The following is a 23,880-nucleotide window of genomic DNA, read 5'->3' as shown; positions in this document are numbered from 1 at the left end:
AATAAAAATATATTGCTTGCTTCATGAGTAATTTACATCACTTTACGTATTAAATTCATAAAGAGCATGATTTAAAACCGGTTCATCATTAAAAATGATTCATCAAGGTCAAATGCATTTCATGAAGGAACCTACGTAGGTTAATAGTAAGTAAAAAATGTATTACGAAATGCAATTCAGAGAGGTAAGAAGGATGGAGGGTATCATAAATTACAATTAAATTGTTATAACTATTTAAAATAGTTTGTTATATTTTAACATAACTTTTTAATATTGTATGCTATTTACTAAAATGAAAAACTGTATTAAACTTTGACATGTAGGTACTCGTATTTTAAAAAGACACAAGTTAATAATTTGATGGTTACCAATATAAGTAACTGCTACCATGCTCTTTATAAATGCTTCTACAATCTAAACACCGTGTCGCAATCGAAAATTTATCCTGGTTTATTTTTTAAAGTCCGCCTTCATGATGTAAAGGTCATCACGCTTGGCTACCGTATTGGAGGTCCCGGGTTCGATTCCCAGGGGGGGGAAGGGTCAAATAAATACAAGTGATTTTTTGTGTCTAATATTTATTTAGTATTACCTGGACTGGTACTTGAAGCGGAGGGCTGATCACCTTTCCTTCATGTGTTAACGATCGAGATAATATTGCGTTTATAGGATGCAGAAGCCCTATGCACCATCGGGTACGGATAAGGGTTAATTAAATATATATATATATATATATATATATATATATATATATATATATATATATATATATATATATATATATATATATATATATATATATATATATATATATATATATATATATATATATATATATATATATATATATATATATATATATATATATATATATATATATATATATATATATATATATATATATATATATATATATATATATATATATATATATATATAAAATGACGTTTGACGACAGTAAAGATAAAAAACTGTGGCAACGTTTCGTTGCTTTTTTTTATACTAGACTAATCTAACGAGTTTCAAATTTTAAATGTATGGTGTGAAGAATAAATAATTAATAACCTGAATTTGGATTGTTTTTTCTAATATGTAAATTGATGTTTTTTTCTGTAACCTCATTTGAGTGACAATGAATGTAGTACACGTTTCCGAATCAACGAAAAATAGTCCTCACTAATCGACTAATATAATTTTTTGGCAAGAATGACATGTTTCCGCATACTTCTCGTCAACCCATAGAACATTTTGAATTGGTTCGCGTTGAAAGCTTGACGGACGTACACGTTTGTAGTTCGCCTTTAAGAAGCGCTTTTAAAGACTTGAGCATACAAGTTAAGGACACCTCATAAAGACAAGTCTTGGGAATCGAACAATTGCAATTTTAAATTTCTTAAGTGAGTGATAAATAAACTTTGAATGTTTTAAACAAACTGCATGAAACTTTCTTTTTGTTTTATACGAATTATGCTATTTTATTGCCTTGCCTTGTAAGTTATTAAACTAGGGCGCAGGTCGATAAGGATAACATAATATAAATAGACAATTTTGAAATATTCAATTAAGGCCCAGTATTTGTTGTAACTTAATTTTCTATAAATCCAGGTAACATTTAACGTAAATGATTTTTTTCTTAAAACACCGTTTTCGTATTGAAAAGACAAGTTTTTTAAAAAATAATTTTACGGTTTTGGAAATAAAAGACTAATTGAAAGGTCAGGAGTTAAAAAATATGTAAAAATATATTTTTTATTTATACCAAAAAATAAAACAAATATCCAATACTTTTACATTCTTTAAATAAATCGGTCGTGAACAGACATGTTACCTCTCTGATGGAATGAATTATATGTTTGCGAATATCCCCTTAAACCAGATATAATACACGCACATATACATATTTATTAAATAAATTAACGAATACACACACACATACTTAATTAAATAAAATTAAGAGTAAATATTAGAAAAAACATTATTCAAATAAAATTACCTTAATTTGTTTCCGAACTTATTTCTTCAGTCACATTCAATTTCAAGTCGATGTTTTAATGTCTTGTGTTTTAACACGAAACGCAAATAATAACACACATCGACAAATAACGTTAATTAAATAACAAATAAACTTACCATTTCTGTTTTCGCTATCCGCAGGTTTCATTTGAATTGGATGATGCATCTGAAAATACAAATTCAATGTTAATTCGACAAAAACATACTTCATTTTTCTAAATGGATATGAGATCAAAAAAAAAAAACATAAAACTGTTTTGTCAAATCTAGGTATACACGACGATAATACCTTAAGTTTTGTACGGACGTTTCTTGGTGGAACTGACAGTACAAACTTAAGTTATTTTATTATATTATGAAGTAACATATGCGAATATTAAAAAAATATATTTTAAAGGTCTGTAAATATTGATAGCATCGCCGCTATGGAGGCAAAATTCTCCCATAAAAGGAAAAAATTATGTACTCATACATATCTGGGATGTTCCAATTTTTTAGTTCAATTCTATCTGGCAGAAAAAGGCAGTAAGTGTTTTAATTTGGAAGAAAGCGTGAAACGGGATCGAATGTTTTTATTTTTCGGTTGTAGCTACTCGTACATGCAATTCCTGGTAAATGTGAATAATGAGTTGTCAGCTTACGGTGATTTTCCTAATGGCATTCTTTTGTCGCAAGACGGTCTCGTGGACGAGTTATCATTCTAAGATCACATTATGTAGCGTGTAAAATTATTGTCATTATGCATATTATTTGTTACACTGACAGCAGACAGGAGTGTACTGATTATTTGTAAAACACCTTAAATATTATATTATTTATTGATTCGGCATTAACTTTGTGGAATGACATGATTATTTTAAGTAAATTAAACACTTGAATAATCCACTGAATTGAGTTTTATTTTTATTTACGACTAGTTTCGAAAACGACAATTGTTTTCATCTTCTGGTACAAATTAAAACAATTTAAGTTTTAATTTGTACCAGAAGATGAGAACAATTGTCGTTTTCGAAACTAGTCGTAAATAAAAACAAAACTCGATTCAGTGGATTATTCAAGTGTTTAATTTAATTAAAATACCTTAAATATTTGTTGACCACAAAAAAACATAAAAAAGTCATTCATTAATTATTATTTTTTCTAACTAACCATCGTGTCGCTGTTCTACAGAGGTTAGCAGAGAGGATAAAATGCTCCACTATTTTGTTTATAAACAAATTCTTAAGCTTTTCTACGTTCATTCATCTCACCATGCATATCCGGTGATTATTCTGCCTTCAAACTTGTCCAAAATATGTAATTATGCCAAGTCTTATTGGGTTCAATATATTCATTCTAAGCATATTTCGAATATTTAACTTCTATAATTAAATTAAAATTACATTATATACCAATATATCATCTACTGTAAAAAATAAAATTGTGTTAACGTAAGAAATATTGCAACTGGACTATTTCATATTAAATTGATATTATCGGATTCATTATTATTAATTATTATTATTTATTATTATTATTATTATTATTTTTAATTTTTTCTTTCACTTTCTTATTTGTTAATTTCATTGTATAAAAAAAATGTTGTAAAACATATATGGCTGACTAAGTATTGCACCCACCACTTAGTCAAGCTGGAATAAAGAGTTATTATTATATTAAGGTGTTAATTAAATTCCATTGAAATTTCGAACGAAAATCAATAAATATACTTAATATTTAAGGTCGGGTCGATTCATCAAAAAAAGTGGAACAAAATTACGATAAATTTTGAACGCAAGGAATTTTATTTATTTCTCAAAAATAACACTAAGATCGTCCATTGAGTGATAAATAAAACAGGGAAGCAATAATACAACAGGGAAGCATTTTTTTTATCATTATCGTCTATTAACTTATGTTAACGAGCATATCGAATAACATGATAATTTAAATATAAAAATAAAACAATTGTACTAATTTGTATTTACACTAAGTTTGTTTGTACAAAAAGAGGATGAGTAGTTCTTCAAACTAGTTGTATTTGCATTAATAAACTCAAAAGTGGTATTCGCCACGTGTTTTATATTTATATTTAAATGTTTACTAGTGTAAAATTTCTATATTCATTATAATTTACTTCAATTACTACTTAAAATTATAATTTTCACACTACAAAAATGAACCGCTCTCGCTACTACAATTATTTTAAAGGGAAAAAACCGTTTGGAATTTGCAATATTAGACATGCCAGAAATAATGCACCCCTGTTGGAAGAAAATATTCACATGTGCACTGAATATTCATGAAAATACATGTTATTTTAATATATGCAAATACAAACTAACGGAATGGACAGTGTGTAATGTGAAGCAAGAAGTTATAGTTTTAAGAATAAGAGAATAAATTAAACATTATTGCATTTCTCCGATTTATCAAATAAGTACTAAAAGATGAATATTAACAAAAAAGATTATGTTTCTAATTAAAGTAAAATAAAAAGTAAATTTATATCCTAGATATATGGTAAAGTAAACAAATTTCCCGATAGAAGTTTTATAATCATCATACACAAGAAGAACATTGGTTAATAAATATAAATTTTTTCTTTAATCTGAATTTTTTTATATATTTTTAATGAAAATGTATAAAAGCAAACAATACACGATTTCAATTTATATGATGATTATTTGCAATATGTTATCTTTGCAGTATAGATTTCTTAGAGTACCGAGTTCCTGTAGTTCGAGTTTTTATGAAGTATTCTTAATTAATTATTTTCAACAAAAAGGACCAAAATACCGAGATAGGAAATCAGGTTAAGAGGATTCAAAACATAAATCTCTCAGCCCCAACTATGCAGTACAATAATGTTGAAGATGTTGTGGAAATTCGTGAATTATGCATTGTTCCTTCGGATACATGGCAAGTGAAAGACAGCTTATTTAATTAATACTACATAGCTTTGAGTTAAGATACAGAGTTATATAATGTAAATAGGGTGACAGATTTAATTTAAAAGTAATTATCCAAAGTGCTTATTCTGTGGAATTAATGTTTTTTTTTTATTTAAAATTTTTTATGGTTTAAAAAAAAATTGCAAAAGGTTACTAAGCATAATAACAGGACTATTACAGGAGATTTTATTTGACAAAAATAGAGATTTTTATAAGAAGATCTACATTTAAGTGGGACACAAAAAATTAAAAACAAAATGATGTTAAAAAAACGTATTTTTTTATTATTTAAAACAACCGAAAAAATACATATTTTTTTAAATATGGGTAAAAGGGTAAATACTCTAAAATATGTTGTAAATAAGAATTATTAAAGTAGCCAGCTTCAATTTCTGACCTACGTTACATTATTTTCAGATAAGTATTTCTATAAAATGAAGTGTTTAGTAAAAAGAGAAGAAAGAGATTTTGTGTGAAAACCAGTGTAGGAGAAGTTAAGAGAAATACAATGTAGAGTTACAATAATGTAGAGATAGAAAAAATAAATGTGAAATAGATGGCAATCGAACTGAAAGCTACAGTTGCCCTATCAAACATACTATCCGCCTCCGTAATGTAATGGTCAGCAAGCTCGTCTACCGTTATGGAGGTCCCGGGTTCGATTCCCAGGGGGGGTAAAATAAATATAAGTGATTTTTTCACTGTAATATTCATTCAATATTACCCTGGACTGGTACCTGAAGCGGAGGGCAGATCACCTTTCCTTCGTGTTAACGATCAAGATAACACTGTGTTTATATAATGCAGTGCCCTATGCACCTTGGGGTGCGGATAAGGGTTTGAAAAAGAAGAAGAAGATTAAGCATTTTCAGAACAAAAAAAAATTGTTTTGGTTTACTTTAAAATTTGTTAAAATAAATAGAAGATATTCTTCGTGAAAACGGGGAATTATGAAAAATGTTTGGTATTTTTTCACGTGTTGGTTCAGAGTTTCCAAACATTTTCGCACGTGAAATCTTTCGCAAACAAAGAGCGTTTTTTTTTTGGTCGGGCATTGTTTTAGACACATGTCGATCGATTGATGGACGTGCGCCATTGCATAGCTGGTATGTATTGTCCTCCGACGGGTATTTCCGTCCGGCGCATCACTCAGCGGCAGCGGCGGCGGATTCTCGACACAGCTCCGTGCATCGCTCAATTGTTGCAGTAATGCAATATAAACTCGTAAAATGATTTTATTTAGAAAAGTAACAAAACGAAACAATGATAATCAGACGCCTTAAATGTCATAAATATAGCACATCCTCTTGTAAAACGGACGGTCTTCTTATATCCGTCAAAAAATTAAATTGCCGGGAGTTTTTTTTTTAATGGCTATTTCTATTTTTTAAGAGTAAATTAAGAGCAATAAAATTCCTAAATATCTACTGTTATTTCCTTGATTTTCTTGAAAGAATAAGCCGCAAAGCACCTACTTTAAGAGGCTTGTTCGAAGATAGGATAATAAGGATGGGGAAGGTAAAAGTGAAGAATACATCACGAACACCTAGACCTATGGACAATATCTGAGAAAATCGATTAATTCCTGCTATCACTAAATATATACAAGAAAGAGAAAAACCTGGATGAAAGCATTAAAATCAATTTGTGTTTTAAATCCCGCGTAAACATACATTTGATTAAATAGTGTAAGAAAAAAAATTAAAACAAACATTGCACTTCACATATGAATTTCAATGTTCTAACTTTTTACTACAGAACAGATAAAATGTGAAGAATTGCTAATAATCGATATAATTCAATGTTTAACTATTTGTTTGGAATAATAGGTGTCAAAATAGATGGAACATCTGTTTGGGAGAAAACGTTACGACAACTTTTTAAATACGAGTGTTTTTTCATGAGAGTTTTTTTAAAGATGCGTCATTATTGCAACGGAACGGCGGCAACTCTTTACTCTCGCCTACGCAGGCCGGTAAAAGCCGAAAATCCACCCATCGCGTCCGAACCCGTGTAAAACAGCACCCGTCACTTCGGAACGTCGCCATGCAAGCGGCATGCCTTTTCAGGAACTTTGTTGTGCAGGTCCCGTGAATACGGCGACTTTTCCAGCCAATCGGCGGCCATTGTGTTTCCGGAGTGACTCGTCACTGTCGAAAGGGGCGCGAAGTGCGACTAATAATATTGGAACAGCGAAACACGATCTGCGACGGACGGAAAGCACACAAATCGACAAAAAAAATAAGTGATTTTTAAGATGCTCGAATGCGGGTGGCTGAAATGATTAGCCAATAGGAAGTATAAATAAGAATTTCCTCTAAAGAATTTACGTTTTCTGTCCAAGATAAAAATACTACTCTTTCAAACAGACCTCATTTAGCTTTATATTAAGGGAAAAGTATTTAATATTTTCATAAATGAGGTAAATATAATATTTTCTTCGTATAACACGCATTTCGAGTTCTTTGCGTTCTTTTATATCTAATCCTTTTGACATAATTACATGTTAGGACCATTTGTCACATTTTAGGATTCTAATAGAAGGTAAGATATTCACGAATTCTTAGAAATTCATAAATACAACTCCAAGAAGTAAAATTATTTTTCTCGAGACGGAAATAAAAATTGAATAAATATTTTATTTATCCCAAATAAAAGTTCTAAAATGACATACGAGTATATGGTAAATTGGCATGATAAGTAGTAATTTGTATTTGTACGGTAATGATATCGTAAAATTATCATTAGGTAAACGAAATAATCATTTAATTATTTAAAAATTGACAGGAGAAACTGTTATTTCACTTTCAATTAAATTCGTAAATTGTGTCAGAAGTAGGAATAGAATGTACCGAAAATTTATTTTAAATTAAAGTTAATTTGTGTAATTTTCGTTAAACATGGAAATGAGAGAGAAGTGACGTATTAAAAATCGTCTAGGTAGCAGAATGTAATTATGAAAATGAGCTAATTTGTTTTCTGCGACAATTAATATGTAAGCGAGGTCCGACACGAGGTAACTTAACTATGCGTAGGACGTTCAAGCCATCCCTCAAATACCTAGTTAACTCGCTTGGACAAACGCGCGCTGTCCGAAGTCATTAATCGCGGCGAGTGTTGCCAAAATAGCCCGCTTCGCAAAGAACAATAGCGAGCACGCGCTATTTTTACACTGAAATAACAGAAATAGTGTGACACGCTGTCGCCTCAGTAGGCCAATGTAACATGTCCACCTTACGGTTATATTGCCTTTTGTTATAACAAAGATTGTTTACGTAACAGAGCTTAATGTATGCATAGTATAGTGGCTGCAAACTACCGCGGGTAATGCATGCGTTTCAGAGAAAATGCAAAAATTTCTTTTCGTGCACTTAAAAAAATACCGTAATTCAAATTTAATGAAATTTTAAACTGATATTTCTGAGTATAATTATATTTTATTGTGTTAAAAAAAAAACTATCGGCGTGTAAATACCACTAGTTGAACATCTGAAATTACTTACGTAATAAATTTTTAGCAAAACTAAGCTGAAAATAATGTAAAATAATAAATATATATATATATATATATATATATATATATATATATATATATATATATATATATATATATATATATATATATATATATATATATGTAAATTATACGGTGGGTATAATAATTATAACCTTGCACCCCTTTCTAAATACAAATTTCACATTTTTCTGACATTGAAACGGAACTGTTTGGATTGTTGAATATATCTATAGAAATACGATATTGACATCTATTGAAAACAAGATAATCAGGTTTATTGTTACGGAAAAGGTGACGATGGTCGGAAACGGAAGTGATAAACTGAGATTACCATTTTCAATATCCAAATCAAATTTATAAAAATTATCGTAGGGGAAACAAGAATATTAATTCGTTTATTGAAATATAAATAAACTCGTAAATTATATGTTAAATTCTCAATATAAAACAGATGCTTAAGTATAGTTTTATTTCACGATTTATATTTTACACATTCATTACTTAATTTTACCTAAAGAAGAGATTTTCTAAAAACTAAAAATTATGAATGAAGGATATTTAGCTTAAAATATTTTAACCATAAGAGTTTATTGTGTTGTAGCACAAATTAAACGGGAGTAACGAAGATTTAGCATAACGTCTGGCAGTGGAATAGGCAGGACTTTGCGATTTGGACATTTTGACATTGGAATCCTACACTTTGAAAACTATGTTTGTATTTATAGCTAACATGGGATTAAGTCTAGACATACGACTGTTTCCATTTTGCTGTTCAATTGAGCGAACAACAAAAAAAAAAGACTTGAACATTTTACTGTAATCCTTTCGATGGCTTGATCAGTTTTAAATTCATGTAAATAAAAACGTATGAAGTTAACTCCTCATCCAAATAATTATACCTTAATGAACGACTCATATTGTGAATTGATATCCAAGATAATATTTTTTGTACAATATTATTGTTTTTATGTAATGCAGTAAAAGGTCTTAAATTTAAAAATGATGCATTAGTTTTTTTTTATTTATTGAACAAATAAAGGTCTTTTTTCCGATGGTGACTCTTAACTTTTATCTTATTTATAATAAAAAATTCGTTATCGTCAACAAAAGACCGTACGATTCAATAAGTCAATATTCAATTATATTTTAAAAACCGTAAAAAATAAAATTCTATTTTCCAAAACCTAATTAATTCAATACATTCCCGTGAATAACACGTCCCTCAAACAAACGCCATCTCAATCAATTTGTCTAGAACCTATTTTAGTAGTAAGTTTGACGCGTTCAATTACGTTGATGGATTTATTAGGATTTATTAGCCACGAAATTAACTATCTACTTGTTTCTAATGAATAAACCTTCATTCTTTCCCTTCACGTTAGGATTTTGATTTTCATATTTATATTCCATTAAAATTTAAGTTAGTCTCTTTTGAACGCTAGCCATTATGTGAGCGTTTTTAATATTTTAGATTATTCCATCAGAAATACCTTGGACAAATTAAAACCACCTAATGAGGGTACCGCATCTCAGTGAGCGCCAGAAAGGTCTTCTAGGGGGCAGTAGGGAGGGCTGAGATAAGAGTAATATTTTTTTCTTCCTCCATTTTTATGTGAGGACATTTTGAGAATTTGTTTTTTAGGGAACTCATTTTTTGAACCAATCTATTGTTAAAAATAGGGTACAACTCCGTTTTTTACTAACCAAATAAAAAATAAAACAAAATAAATCATAAGATAGACACTTTTATTTGTTTATCAAAATAGGGAACTGCACGTTTCTTCATAAGCCAAATATACTTCCAAAAAAAATTTGCCATTTTTTAAAAAATTAATAAGGGTGATGTAAAGTACTTAACAATCTATTTTTAAATGACATTAAAAACAGACAGTTTGTGAGGTCTCTGCCATAAGATTCACCACTGGTTGACTTGCATCCTATAGTCCGCGTACTTTACTGTCACCACAGAGTTTTACGTTTGCCATTCCAAGTATTCCGCTGGGAGTAGGGAACTGACGAGAGTGAAATCTTTTATACTCTTTTAACGGTATTGGTCGCAACCTTTCAAAACAACGCATATGTGTAATGAAGCGCTGTGTTGTTTAGTTAGTAAAATGCAATTTTACCATAAGAGAATTTTGTAAATAAGAATAAGAAAAAAATATTGATATTTCGTTTTTTTTATAAAAACAAAGTGAACTTAAAAAACTTTTTTCATTATTTCAATTCATTCAATTCAAACCCTTATCCGCACCCCGATGGTGCATAGGGCACTGAATTATACAAAAACAGTGTTATCTTGATCGTTAACACACGAAGGAAAGGTGATCAGCCCTCAGAGAGTGAATAAATCACTTATGTTTATAATCACTTATATTTAATCACCCCCAGGGAATCAAACCCGGGACCTCCAGAACGGTAGCCGAGCGTGCTGACCCTTACACTATTTTATTATAGAGTATGTAAAATCAGATATTCCTTTCCGAGTAACAATTTCTCATGCTTCTTATTCTTAAGCACTGCGTTTATTTGTCCGCCTCCGTTTTGTAATGGTCAGCACGCTTGATTACAGTACTGGAGGTCCAGGGTTCGATTCCCAGGGGGGGGGGGGTAAATAAATATAAGTGATTTTTTCACTCTAACACTTATTCAATATTACTATGGACTGGTACCTGAAGCGGAGGGCTCACCTTTTCTTTTGTGTTAGCGATCAAGATAACACCTGTGTTTATGCTTATATGATGTAGTGCCTAATGGAACATCGGGTGCGTATAAGGGTTTAAAGAAGGGTTTGTATCATTATCAAGTACGTGGCAATTATGTGAAAAATTTGTAAATAGGATTAAAGAATAAATTATTGATATGTCGCATGTTTATAAACACAAAGAGAATCTTAAAATCTTTTTACTATAGAGTATGTCAAATCAGTCATTCCTCTCGAGTGACAGTTTCTAATGCTTACTCCTCATTCTTAAGTACGAGTGTGTATTATTATTAGGTACGTGCCATGTAAGCAATTAATTTTCTAACAAATGTGACGCTTTCCCAATAATACTTGTACGTACATGTATAATGTGTAACACTAGACTGTTTCATAATTTGACGTCAGTCAGGTGCTGAGATGAAAACAAATTAGTACATGTTCCACTCGTGATTTACTGTTTAGCATTAATTCAGGTCCTCACGACATATGTTCTGAGGAACAGAGATAGGTACACATTCAAACTATAGATGTCATAAATATATACAATTTCTGTTTATTGAGTTCATATTTTATGTACTCGTATGTGTGATGGCTGAAAATGTGAAATACTGTCGTTGCGGGTTACTTGGACATAAATACAATATTTACATTTGCCTTAAACCACTGGGTGGTTTTATTTTTTATTGTCATCAGTTTATAATGATTTTTTCAGCTTTAAGTTATATTTAAAATATAACACTCAGCTTGTTTAAACAAATTTTTATTCACATGTAAATTCCATTTAAAAAATAGAATTTGGGCCAATGTTCTCCTTAAGAGTGAGCTATTTTGTTTTATAAAATAAAAATGTAAATATACATATCCATTCCAGAAGATGACAAGGTTTTTCGCAAAACAAGTTTAAAAAATTACCAAAAATTAAGTGGTTACAAACAAAAGTTCTAGTTTTAAAGTTTTATAAAATGTAGCACGAAGTATCTGCAAAAACATTAAATAAAAAAAACACACCTACTTGATTATTCAGATTTTCTTTGTAAAAAAACGTTCTATGTCAATATCATGGCCAAATTCAACTATTAAAATAGGTAAAAGGGTATGTTATAGATAATATGTGTCCTAAATTAATTTAATCTTTTAAAATGACAAAATATGATTAACATTTAAATTATTATATTTTAAACAAAAATGGACTTTCACATTATGTGGTAACTACAATATGTGTACTTTGAGTCTTCAAACTTGTAATTTCAGTCTTACATGAGAATTAATCTTTTCATTGATAAACATAACTTTAAGGGAAGAAACTTATATAATTATAAGAAATATAATTAAATGAAAATTGACTTAAATATAATTAACTTATATATAATTATCTCACGACTTACTCTTAGGCATTGTAAGGATATTTTGTTAATCAATATTTTTAATATTTTTTTCGAATATTACTCCGTAATCTAAAAAAGGTAAACAATAAGAAGTGAAAAATGATTAAACTTGTATCGGAAAAATTATATAATATTTTAATTAGTATTAAAACGTTATATTTTAGAATGATGTGGGCCATAACCTTACATTTCATTTTGATAAGATAGAATGATAAAACAATAGCTTAGTTATGCTTAGAATGACGAATAATGAATGATCTCGATTGCATTAACAAATGGAACCGCAAATATATAAGAGAAATATCATAAAATATTTTATAGAAAGAACTGGCATAAATTAGCTTTGATAGATCTCGGTAAATATAATGAATTGCTATCAATCGCTGTATCGAAAGAAGTCAATTGTAATTTTTAGTACATGGGTTCTAAATACCGGTAATTTAATGAAAATTGTGAAATTGAATGGTTGAGGGTAAGATATAGGGGAAAAGATTATATTTGTCTATTTTATTAAATATTAAGTAAGTTTTAAATATGTCAATCGAAATATTTAATTTATAACGTAATATTGAATCCACCTTTCACAACGTATGAATATATTCTTTAATGCTGGTAAAATATTCGTTGTTGTTTTTAATTATTTCTTTGGTAATGGAAAGTTTATATAAATTCTTTTTTATTAAATTTTAGGGTATTTGAAAATAAAGTATTATATTATACTTTCGAATACAGTGCAACCTATATATACATACCTACCTATTATTTTTATTATATATATATATATATATATATATATATATATATATATATATATATATATATATATATATATATATATATATATATATATATATATATATATATATCTACTGTATAGTTAATATTAAAATGTAAGATGGTGTCACCAGCGATATCTATGGTGAACAAAACACACCAAGATTGACTTGGTGTGAAGGGACCTTCCATTGTATTGAAATAAGTTAAGGATTTCATATAAGGAAGGAGGTGGTTTTTTTAAAATCATGGATCTGGAAATATATTTTTTAAAGCTTTATATTATGATTTGTAAAACAATTCGTTATTTTTAACAACTTCGTGCAAGTTTTATTTTAGTAGCGATTTTCTTCAGCAGATGTCGCCCATCTCACGTGCCATTACAATGCCTTCATTTTACATTCTAGTCAAAGATAAGTAAAAAATGTGAGAGTATAATTATAACTTTTTCAGCTTATTAAAGGTTTAACCAAGTTGGAATACTGAAATATTTCCGGAACCTTTGTTTTAATATTTTAAACATTCTATTGAAATAAAATTGAGGGAAAAATATTTATTTCAATATCTCGAAATATGTTTTTTGTCGTTTCAAATAATTCATCAATACATTTCAGTATTTTTGATTCGTAGATATTTTCGGGATATTTTGTTTTCCAGTATCTGAGTTTTAGAAATGTAAATTTGACCAACAGCTTAATATTTTTTATTTGATATAAATATTACAGGAAATCAAAATCCATCCAAAGAAACCTAATAAAAATAATTATATTTTTAGAGTATTTATTACACGGCGGAAAATGTACATGTACATGTTAAAAATGTTATTACAGAAAATTTATAAAAAATGCTAATGTAAATAATTACATTTTGAATCAAGAGAAAAACGACAAGTTAGTGAGATAGATTGGTGGGGCGCTCTATTCTCTCTGCCTACCTCTGCGGACTAATTAGCTTGTTGCGTATTTTTTTCAAAATACATAACGTATACAGGAATAAATATTTACGGGATATAAATTTTATCAAAAAAAAAAAAAACTAACTAACCATCACGCCGCTTCCCCGCAGGGGTAGGCAGAGAGAATAGAGCGCCGCACCACTCTGTCCTTGCAAACATTCTTCGCCTCTTCCACGTTCATGCATCTCCTCATACATACCCGCCGATTGTTACGACTCCTAACCTGACCACTTTCAAGTATTTGGCATACCTGATCGTGCCATGTTTTTCTCGGTCTTCCTCTGCTTCTTTTCCCACCAACATTCGCCTCATAAATTTGTTTTACCGTTCTTTCGTCACTCATTCGTTCCACATGTCCAAACCATCTCAACACACCTTTCTTAATTATTTACCTTTCTTAATTCTTTCTTTTATCAAGCTGTTAAAAAATAAAAAATCAATTAGAACATTAAAGCTTTCATATATTAGCGATGATTTTTCAAATATTATTTTTGAGAGATAATATATTTTTTAGAGAATGGTAAAAAAAGAAAATCAACGGTTTTTACAAGCCAAGCAGTATCAAATTATAAGATATTGATCCTTACTTGAGGAGTTTGGGTGGTATAATGTTATTCAAAAGAAAATATCACAAACACGAGGGATAGGAAAATAAGGTTACTATTTAAATAACAAAAAATATCATTTAATTATTATTACCTTGTGTGCTTTCGATGTCAACACAATTTACATTGATAATTTAGTTATTATTAAGAAGTACTTAAAAATATATATTTGATACTGTTTAATTTTTGTAAGATCTGATATAATATAATCAGTGAAACGAGAATCTAAGGGAAAATTCCCCAAAGTAGGACTTTTTTTTAAATTGAATATTATTGCGTAAACACGGATCTAAACATTTTTTTAATAGCCTTTTTTTCGTAACCTGTAAATGCATCGTCGCTTGTAAAATTTGATTGTAAAAAACTGCAGGATGATTAAATAGTAAAGATATTTTTTTAAAATTATAAATCAAATGGGATATAAAATCTTAAATTGCATATATTTCTTTTGACTAAAAAATCTTTTATAATTCATTAGTAAAGATTCAAATAAAAAGAAATAAAAGAAAAGGGTACCGATCAAAATTCATACTAATTTCTGCTAATCTAAATCCCTTCATAACGTTAAACGCTAACACAAAATTTTGTCAATTATGAAATTCACACAAAATCGGTAATTTACGTATTTTAATAATATAATGTAAATGGTTTTTATTTTATTTGATGATGGGTTCCATGGTTAAAGCATTTTCAATATAGCTCGTGATTGAGGTCATTGGTGCCCTCCATGGCGCTGCGGTCCAACACAGGCTAGGTCACCAGAACTATGGCATTTAACGTGTTAAATATATTGGAGTTGAATGCCGGGTGTGAATGGATATCGTTAGAAGATTGTACTCTAGCGCTCCTTAATAAAATTGTAATAATTGGTTAATTTAATATTCTACGTTCGCAAACACGTGTTCTAAGGTGCGTAACACAAGCTGTTTTTATGTTCTTTCTTAAATTGACTTTTATTTTTTATTTCAGGAGTAAGTGAAGAAGCTAACGCGTAGTGTGGAGAATAACGGGGTCGTAAGTTATGCAATAACACTTAAATAACGGGCGAAGAAAAGTACTTGCGTGGTTTGCTGCCTCGTTACTATAATCTTCCCTTTAAGGAGGCCCTACGTGACTTTTATGGGTTTGTGAACAACTATTATTGGGGTACGTGGAACGGAAACTGTTGTTATAAAACTAATTTCCTACAAAATTACTTAAAAAAGGATTCAAAAGTTGTAGAAGGACGAAAGAGGGTTAAATACTTTAAAATGATTATGTAATTTAATCATATTCCCGTTATTTTAAGTATCAAAACATTTTGAACATTCAGTCCCAGCGAAATATTATTTGTATGAGAATTTCCTATTTTTTTTTATTGCGTTTATTATTACGACAGGAAGTTACGATCCTACTTTATTATTTTTTTGTACTAAAAAGACATGAATTTATTACACATAAAGAAAAGTCAAATTGTTTTTACGAATTTACCACCAGAATATTATTGTAAAACATAGAGATCTCTATTGTATGTAATATTTTTAAATACACCTACCTCTATAAAAATGCAGTTTAAAAAAAGATAATTATTATCTTCATTAGATAAAAGTTAGTAATCATTCATAATAATCGTAAATACAAAACATGATAACTTATGTTTTAAAGAGAAAATAATTATTCGCGATACATGTCCGAGTCCAGCTTTACTAAACACTATTGTGAATATTCGTTGAATAAGCAGAGGACATTGCATTTTTGTGGTAAATATCGTAGTCGTACACGAGAAAGGGACCAAGATTATTTTTTACAAAACATGATCATTGACTTTTTGATATATCACTAGCTTAATATAGCCCTAAAAAAAATTCCAAAGGATTTTAAACTTGGAAGTATAATATATTGACTTGTTAAAAATGACTAACTATTTATTTTCTTGCCAAGCAAAGGTGACTTAAATGGCCCTCCTGAACATTTTACGTGTTGTTGGTCGGTCACTTTCTCCTGTACGACTACGATATATATACTTTATGCAGAAATTTTTGATTTTTGTTGTTGACACATTGAAGATTTCATGTTCATTCACCCAAGTAAGATTGAATGAAATAAAAGCGTTGCTTTATTTAATTTTGCTTTTTATAAATAATCAACTGCAACGGTTACTGAAATCATAACTATCCATTTACTTCACAATTAAAAACACATAATTGACTGCTAACTACTTTAAACAAGCGAACAGCACTAATATATCCATGCTTGCTTTACAAAAACTTAAGAAAACAACACATTTTTACGAGCGCACTTAAACAATTATCGACATATTAGTTGGCGCTTAAATACGTAGTTTAACATACTATGGAACAACTATCGCTTAACCCAAGTCATTATAACCTGCGTTATGCGTAACAGTGTTACATACAAAATTTAATTTTCTAGCACACGCTTTAAAAGTTACAACACAGAATCACAATATATACTTTAAATGGTTTCTGAAACAAACACAACTCTCTACGTTTCAATATGTTTAAAAAAAAATTTAAGTGTGTATACTGAAATAAAGATGATATGTAAACCCTTATCCACACCCCAATTATGCATAGGGCACTGCGCCATATAAACGCAGTGTTATCTTGATCGTTTACACATGAAGGAAAGGTGATCAGCCCTCCGCTTCAGGTACCAGTCCAGGGTAATAATATTGAATAAATATTATAGTGAAAAAATCACTTATATTTATTTTACCCCCCTTGGGAATCGAACCCGGGACCTCCAGAACGGTAGCCGAGCGTGCTGACCATTACACTACGGAGGCGGATAAAGATGATATAGTAATTTGATATTTTGACTGGGTTAAGTGTATTAAAACACATGTCACAATAAAGTTTAAAAAATATCGGTTTTCACCACAGAAGTTTAAAAAAAACTATCAAAAGAGACGGCATGATGAATACATATGCATTATAAACAAGAGACTTTTGTAACTGCAAGTATGCAGACCTTTTCTTGAACATGTTCCTTCATATAGTTAGTTTGAAAGTAAAAATCGTTACTGTCAAAATAACGATTTGATTTTTTGCTTCGTGACATTTACGCAATAAATTCACATTTTTACTAAGCCGAAAAATGTCTTTCTGCTTTTCAAATATGAGATTTTTTCACTATATATATATATATATATATATATATATATATATATATATATATATATATATATATATATATATATATATATATATATATATATATATATATATATATATATATATATATATATATATATATATATATATATATATATATATATATATATATATATTTAAACATACATCTGAATTAATTGGGATAGTATTAAATGGAAAACTGACGGTTAGTTCAAATTATATTAATTCATTAATTTACTTCCACTATCGTAATTATGTTCTTTAAACCTACCTGTTAAAAAATGAATATTTTTCTAGAGCATAAAAAGTCGATTACTGAACACGATTATTACAAGCAACAGTTCAACCCGGAGGTGTCCGATACATTTCAATGATAAAACGAGCACAACTCACCCCTCCAAGCGTTTTGATATTGTGTAACGCATCCTGCGCTCTCAGCGCCGCTTTGCGCGTGAAAAACGTCACAAAACAGCACCCTGCAACAAGTTACAAACAAACATGTTCCTTTAACAACAACGTACACACAAACATTGAGACACGGAGACGGGGAGAGTCACACACTCTGCTCGTGAAACTCGTGACGTCACACAGCAAACAGTGGCGGGGCGTGGACATTGAGTATATTGGTGATCTAATGAATATACATTCGTTCAACTTTAGTTAGTCTTACGACGATTGCACTAGAAAGCCTACTAGAATTACACAATATATAAAAATGTCCCTTTGTGGATATATAAAACATGCTACGATAACATTTGGATGTAAAAAGCAACTACATTGTACAAATAAAACATATTTGAAAATCATATTACCTTCAGTTTAAAAAAAAAAGTTTTCGAAATCCCAACGGAATATTTCGGAATATCGATGACCAAAAAATAATTGTCTTCGGCTTCAAAACTTTTTTATTTTCAGTTTTTCATGATCGAAAAATATTTATAAAGAGGTGTGTATTTATTTTATAACCAAAAACAAAGTAGATGGGAAGAAAAATTCATGCTTCTATATTTTTTGTGTTGACAATGAAATTGAAAACTTTTGCTTCAATCATTCAAATCTTAGGCAATCATTTAACTAAAATTCATGATTTTTTGGGATATTTCTGGGTCGTTGGGACGTTGAGACACCACTGTAAAAGGTAACATGTTTCGACATATCGGGACAAATAGTAACCCTGTATTAGGTATTAGTTCTTGTACATCAATAAAAAAAACAACATTGAAATGATAATATAAAATGAGTTTTAAAAACTATTCAAAAATACAAACTGAAACATAAAAAACACCTATAATACATGTAAAATTTATAAAACATTAACTTTTTTGGCAAAATATTTTTCCATCACATATAATATATATATTTATTTTATAGAAAAATAACTACAATTACAAAAAAATCAAGGCTTAGAGATTTAAAAAAACAAAATTTTTAGATTAAAAGGTTTTAAATAACTGTTTCAAAGAGAAAGCCTGAAAACTGTGTTTCTTGCAGATACAAAAAGCCTTAAATTACGCTGAGAGAATAATTCAGTCGCTGTAGATAATACAAATTTAATTAAAGTATAAAGAATTCTAGAGTCGAGATTCTGGAGTGATGTTTTATTTACAAGATGAATGTGCGAATGGCGGAGGAGGCTAACCTTTGCTGGCGCCTGTGACCTTGTCTCGGAGGACGTTGATCTGATGCACCTTCCCAAACTCCTCGAACATTTGCCGCAGGTCATTTTCGTCCATCGAGCGCGGCACCTGCCCGACGAACATCTGAAATGGATGAAAAATAAATAGTGAAAACTTTATACCTCAATAGTCATAAATCAAGTTAATAGGAGATTCGTATTTATATAGAAATATTGTTATAATGTTTTTGCATTTAAAAAATTAACCTCTAAATATAGAATTACTTTTACATATAACGCTACAGAAGTGCTATTTGGGCGTATATTGAGTGTTTCGTCTAATGGTACTGGAACACTTGTGATGAGGAAGACAGAAACGCGCAAATGAAAGTCAATTATTTATTTATCAAAAATTACAAAATTATCAAGACGAGAAGAGCAAAGGGACACCAATATATCGAAAATTATAACACTTATTAGGACGAGAAGAACAAAGCGACACCAATAGAAAAGGAGCGAGCGCGACGTATACACGTTTGAATATTAATCTAATCTGAGCACGAAAATATTGGTCCTCCACCCCTTATATACGATTTTAGTTGCATGTGGTGGGGACAATATTGTAAATATTTAAAATTAATGAACTGCGTCTCTTAGTTCTTCTCGAATACATTTATGCCTACAATTTTAATAAACAAATTGTTATAAAAAATACACAATTTTGGCATGAAAATTGAGATCCTTCCAATCATTGAATCTTTTTCAGCCTTCCATTTAAAAATAATAATTGGTACAATGTATTTTAAAACAATAACGCCTTCAATGACTTTATCCATGTATTATTTTATTTTATCAAAAAAGTAACAACAAAAAAAATATTCTAATTCAAGGCGTAAAGTGAAAATTCGAATAACTATTTTTTTAGTCATTTTAATTTGGCTGTGGTGTGTCATGTTTAGACAATGTTTCGTTTAAAATCGATTGTAATTTTAACCTTCGTCCATCTATTGAATAGATTTTTAATTCGAAATACTTCCATTACAAAATTCCATTACCGGAAAATTCGAAACGAAGGCTTGGTAACGTAAATATATTTCAAATATTTGACAGTCGACCAATTTTATCAATGAAGTCTCAATTATGATAAAGTATTTAATAAATTTCACCCGATCAATCATATAACTGCAAATAATATAAAAACAATAAAATAAAATGAAAGAAATGTTAAAATTTTGTAAACATGTAAGTTTAAAAATACGTAATTGCAGGTTTTAAAAAAATATTTTATTATATCACGCAATATAAAATCATGGAAAGTAACGTTTAACCATTCAATACTTTATCCATATATTTTTTAAATTTTAATTGTGATATAAGGAAATTATTTAAAATATGTAACTTCATTTTCAAAAAAACATAAAAGTGCTCACGTCTCGTGTGGTTATTTTGCCTACATAACATAAAAGTGAAACAACAGCGATTGTCCGAACATGTTCAATATTCAGGTAATATTGTTTTTGTATAATTAACAGGGAATGTGGATTTATACGGTCGGTTGAAATATCTCATCAATGTTTTGTGAAATTGTTTATGGTAATTTTAAAACGAGGTTTTTACCAAATGTGTATTTTTTAATGATTGAAAAAAGCCACAAAATAAACATATTGATTTCAGCAATGGATGGATTTGATGGATGAATCGACATTATGTTGTAAAAATATTAAAAAATAAAAAATAAACAAAATTTATATTTTGTACTTTGACTTTTTCCGCCTCCGTAGTGTAATGGTTAGCGTGTTTAGTTACCGTGCTGGAGGTCCCGGTTTCAATTCCCAGGGTGAGAGGGTTAAAATAAATATATAGTCACTGAATCGTAGCAGTGATCACCTTGCCATTATGTAAGTAACGTTCAAGAAAACACTGCGTCAACACGATGCAGTGCCTTATGCACCATTGAGTGTGGATAAGGGTTAGAAGAAGAAGAAGACAATATGTCAAATTAAACAGGAACTCCCTGAAAAAAATATCTTCACCATAAGCATTTTTTCAAGGAAAACAAAGGACTGCTACTTCTTTGCTAGCTTCATTTGTACTAAAGACAATATTTGAATTTCCAATAACAGAAACATTATTTTTAATGAACGTATTGTATATCCAAGTTTTATTTGAAACTGTACAATAATATTATACCCCAAAAAAACATTAATAATATTTCTCATAGATAAAATTATTGATTTCGTAATAAAAGATAAGTACTTAGTAACCAGATAAAGTTATTGATTAACTACATCAAACAACACACGAATTGTTCCTTGAAAATGTAAAAAGTTTTTCCATTTATTTTATAATTTGATAAACAAAGGATAAAACTTTGAAAAATATTTCATTTAGTTAATAAAACCTGTCAAAACATGATTTAAAAAAATCATTAAACGCAAAGGGACTTTTCTTTATTAAGATAAATACTTTTTTGAGAGCAGAAGAGAACAAAACAATAGGTATGTTGAACAATCTTTTTCTCTTTAGTATAACTTTGTCGAAGAGAAATGCGGACGAAGAGCTTAGACTAAATTAGTGGACATAGTTGTAGAAAACATGTTAGTCTTTTTGGGAGTAGAATGGGTCGACTAAAGAGATAAAACAGTCGAGGGTAGAAGTACGAGTTTCTATGTACGGTACGGAGGGCGGTATCTTGATCAGACGGTAGGGCAAATCATGACGTTGGGTTGGACGAAAGCCAAATTTCTGGTACATTCAGCATTAAATTTATTTTTTTTGGTTATTTCATATGAAAATTTCAATTTGTAATATTCAAACAAAATGTCTTTTCAAATATATTAATATATTCTAGGTAAAACTTCTCATTTCAAATTTGATACAAAACGTACTATTTTGTTCGGATTTTTTAAAAATAAAAATTGACTTGTGTATTTTATTGTTATGAGATTCGATAATAACATTTGCCGTTAAATGAGTTCAATAATGATTAAAAAATTAAAATTTATTTATGAATAGTATAATATTGTTATGAGATTCGATTAAACAATTTGACGTAAAATGAGTTCAATAATGTTAAAAAAATAAAGATCTTTTTATGAATAGACCTATAATTCATAAATAAATCTTTATTTTTTTAATTTTTGTGTCTTGACATTCAAAAGAAAAATAGTAAAATATTGTATATTCCAGTTGCTTTATTTAGTATTGTTTCGAAACCCATGATTTTATATAAGGGTTCTTGAAATAATAGTATGATTGATAACCATTTAAGACTAGTAGCCCTTTTGTTGTCGGACTATTTTCCAGTAAATCTATTAAACCCGGCCTCTTATTTATTCATTTTCATTAGAAAGCCCTTCGGTGCAAAGGTATATCGCTTTCGAGATAATATTATCATAATAAATCGCGGGAACAATATCCGCTCATAGAATACTAACGACGGCACGTGGGCCATATATCTGGCGAACAGAGGACCCGAGTGGAGGAAAGCTCCACGATCCATCAGCCCGTAATGGCGGGGAGACCTTGACCCCGCGGCCGATACCTCGCCTGCTGCGGGCTAACTGCGCCGGCCAAATCCCGGCCGGATGGACCATAAAACACAGCCGGATCACGCGGGCCGGACCCTGCCATAACGCGCGCTGTTTTATCTCCCGCGCCCGACCAAATGGTTTGTCCCTATCACGGAGACATCTGATCTGCGCTGGTAGCCCTTAATAGGAATGATATCCCCAGTCAGTAACAGAATTAACGGTAAGTCTCTTTTTATGTCACGTGTAGGAAATTAATTAACGTTTAATGCCAAAATCTTAACTAATTAGACCTAAGAACTTAATTAATTAAAAAATGACTTTTTATTTTGTTTCGTAGGTTTTACGAAGGCGGACAATAAAAAGATATGTTTCGTGAACCGATCATAATAGTTCCATGCAATAATCGAAACAGATTTGTAACGTAAATATATTAATTACTTTAAATTACTATTAAATTATATTTGTAAGAAAAATAATTTCAAAAATTTATTCTATTTTATTTGAAATTTTGCTGAAAAGTTACATAAATGAATTTCACAAAACATGTATCTGTACTATTCCAGTAACAAAATTCGACATTTGCAAATTTGTGAAAATACCTGAAAGCGGGACGGAAGGGAGGAAAAGGGGAAGATCAAAGTTCAAGTCAAAGACAAATTGTATAAAACTAGAGACACACCATGATATTATAAATGTCGACCAACAATGT

General features: G+C 29.7%; 1 protein-coding gene across 9 annotated transcripts in view; it reads right to left on the bottom strand.

Annotated features, from left to right (window-relative positions):
- The window catches only part of LOC148311612 (CUGBP Elav-like family member 1), an 87,902-nt gene that overhangs the window by 52,953 nt on the left and 11,069 nt on the right, over window positions 1-23,880 (bottom strand). For all 9 annotated transcript variants that reach the window (XM_088256278.1, XM_088256272.1, XM_088256276.1 and 6 more), the window contains exons 3-5: window positions 19,663-19,783; window positions 18,417-18,499; window positions 2,131-2,179 (exon numbers count right to left, since the gene is read on the bottom strand). In XM_088256278.1, coding sequence (XP_088112404.1) covers window positions 2,131-2,179; window positions 18,417-18,499; window positions 19,663-19,783 — 253 coding nt within the window. The remainder of the gene's footprint in view (window positions 1-2,130; window positions 2,180-18,416; window positions 18,500-19,662; window positions 19,784-23,880) is intronic.

This window comes from Brachycentrus maculatus, unplaced genomic scaffold, assembly GCF_059751285.1.
Source record: "Brachycentrus maculatus isolate JH-2025_06_01 unplaced genomic scaffold, ASM5975128v1 h1tg000060l, whole genome shotgun sequence".
NCBI classification, from domain to species: domain Eukaryota; kingdom Metazoa; phylum Arthropoda; class Insecta; order Trichoptera; family Brachycentridae; genus Brachycentrus; species Brachycentrus maculatus.
The sequence above is the reverse complement of the archived record's forward strand: the minus strand, read 5'-3'. Positions and strand labels throughout refer to the sequence as shown.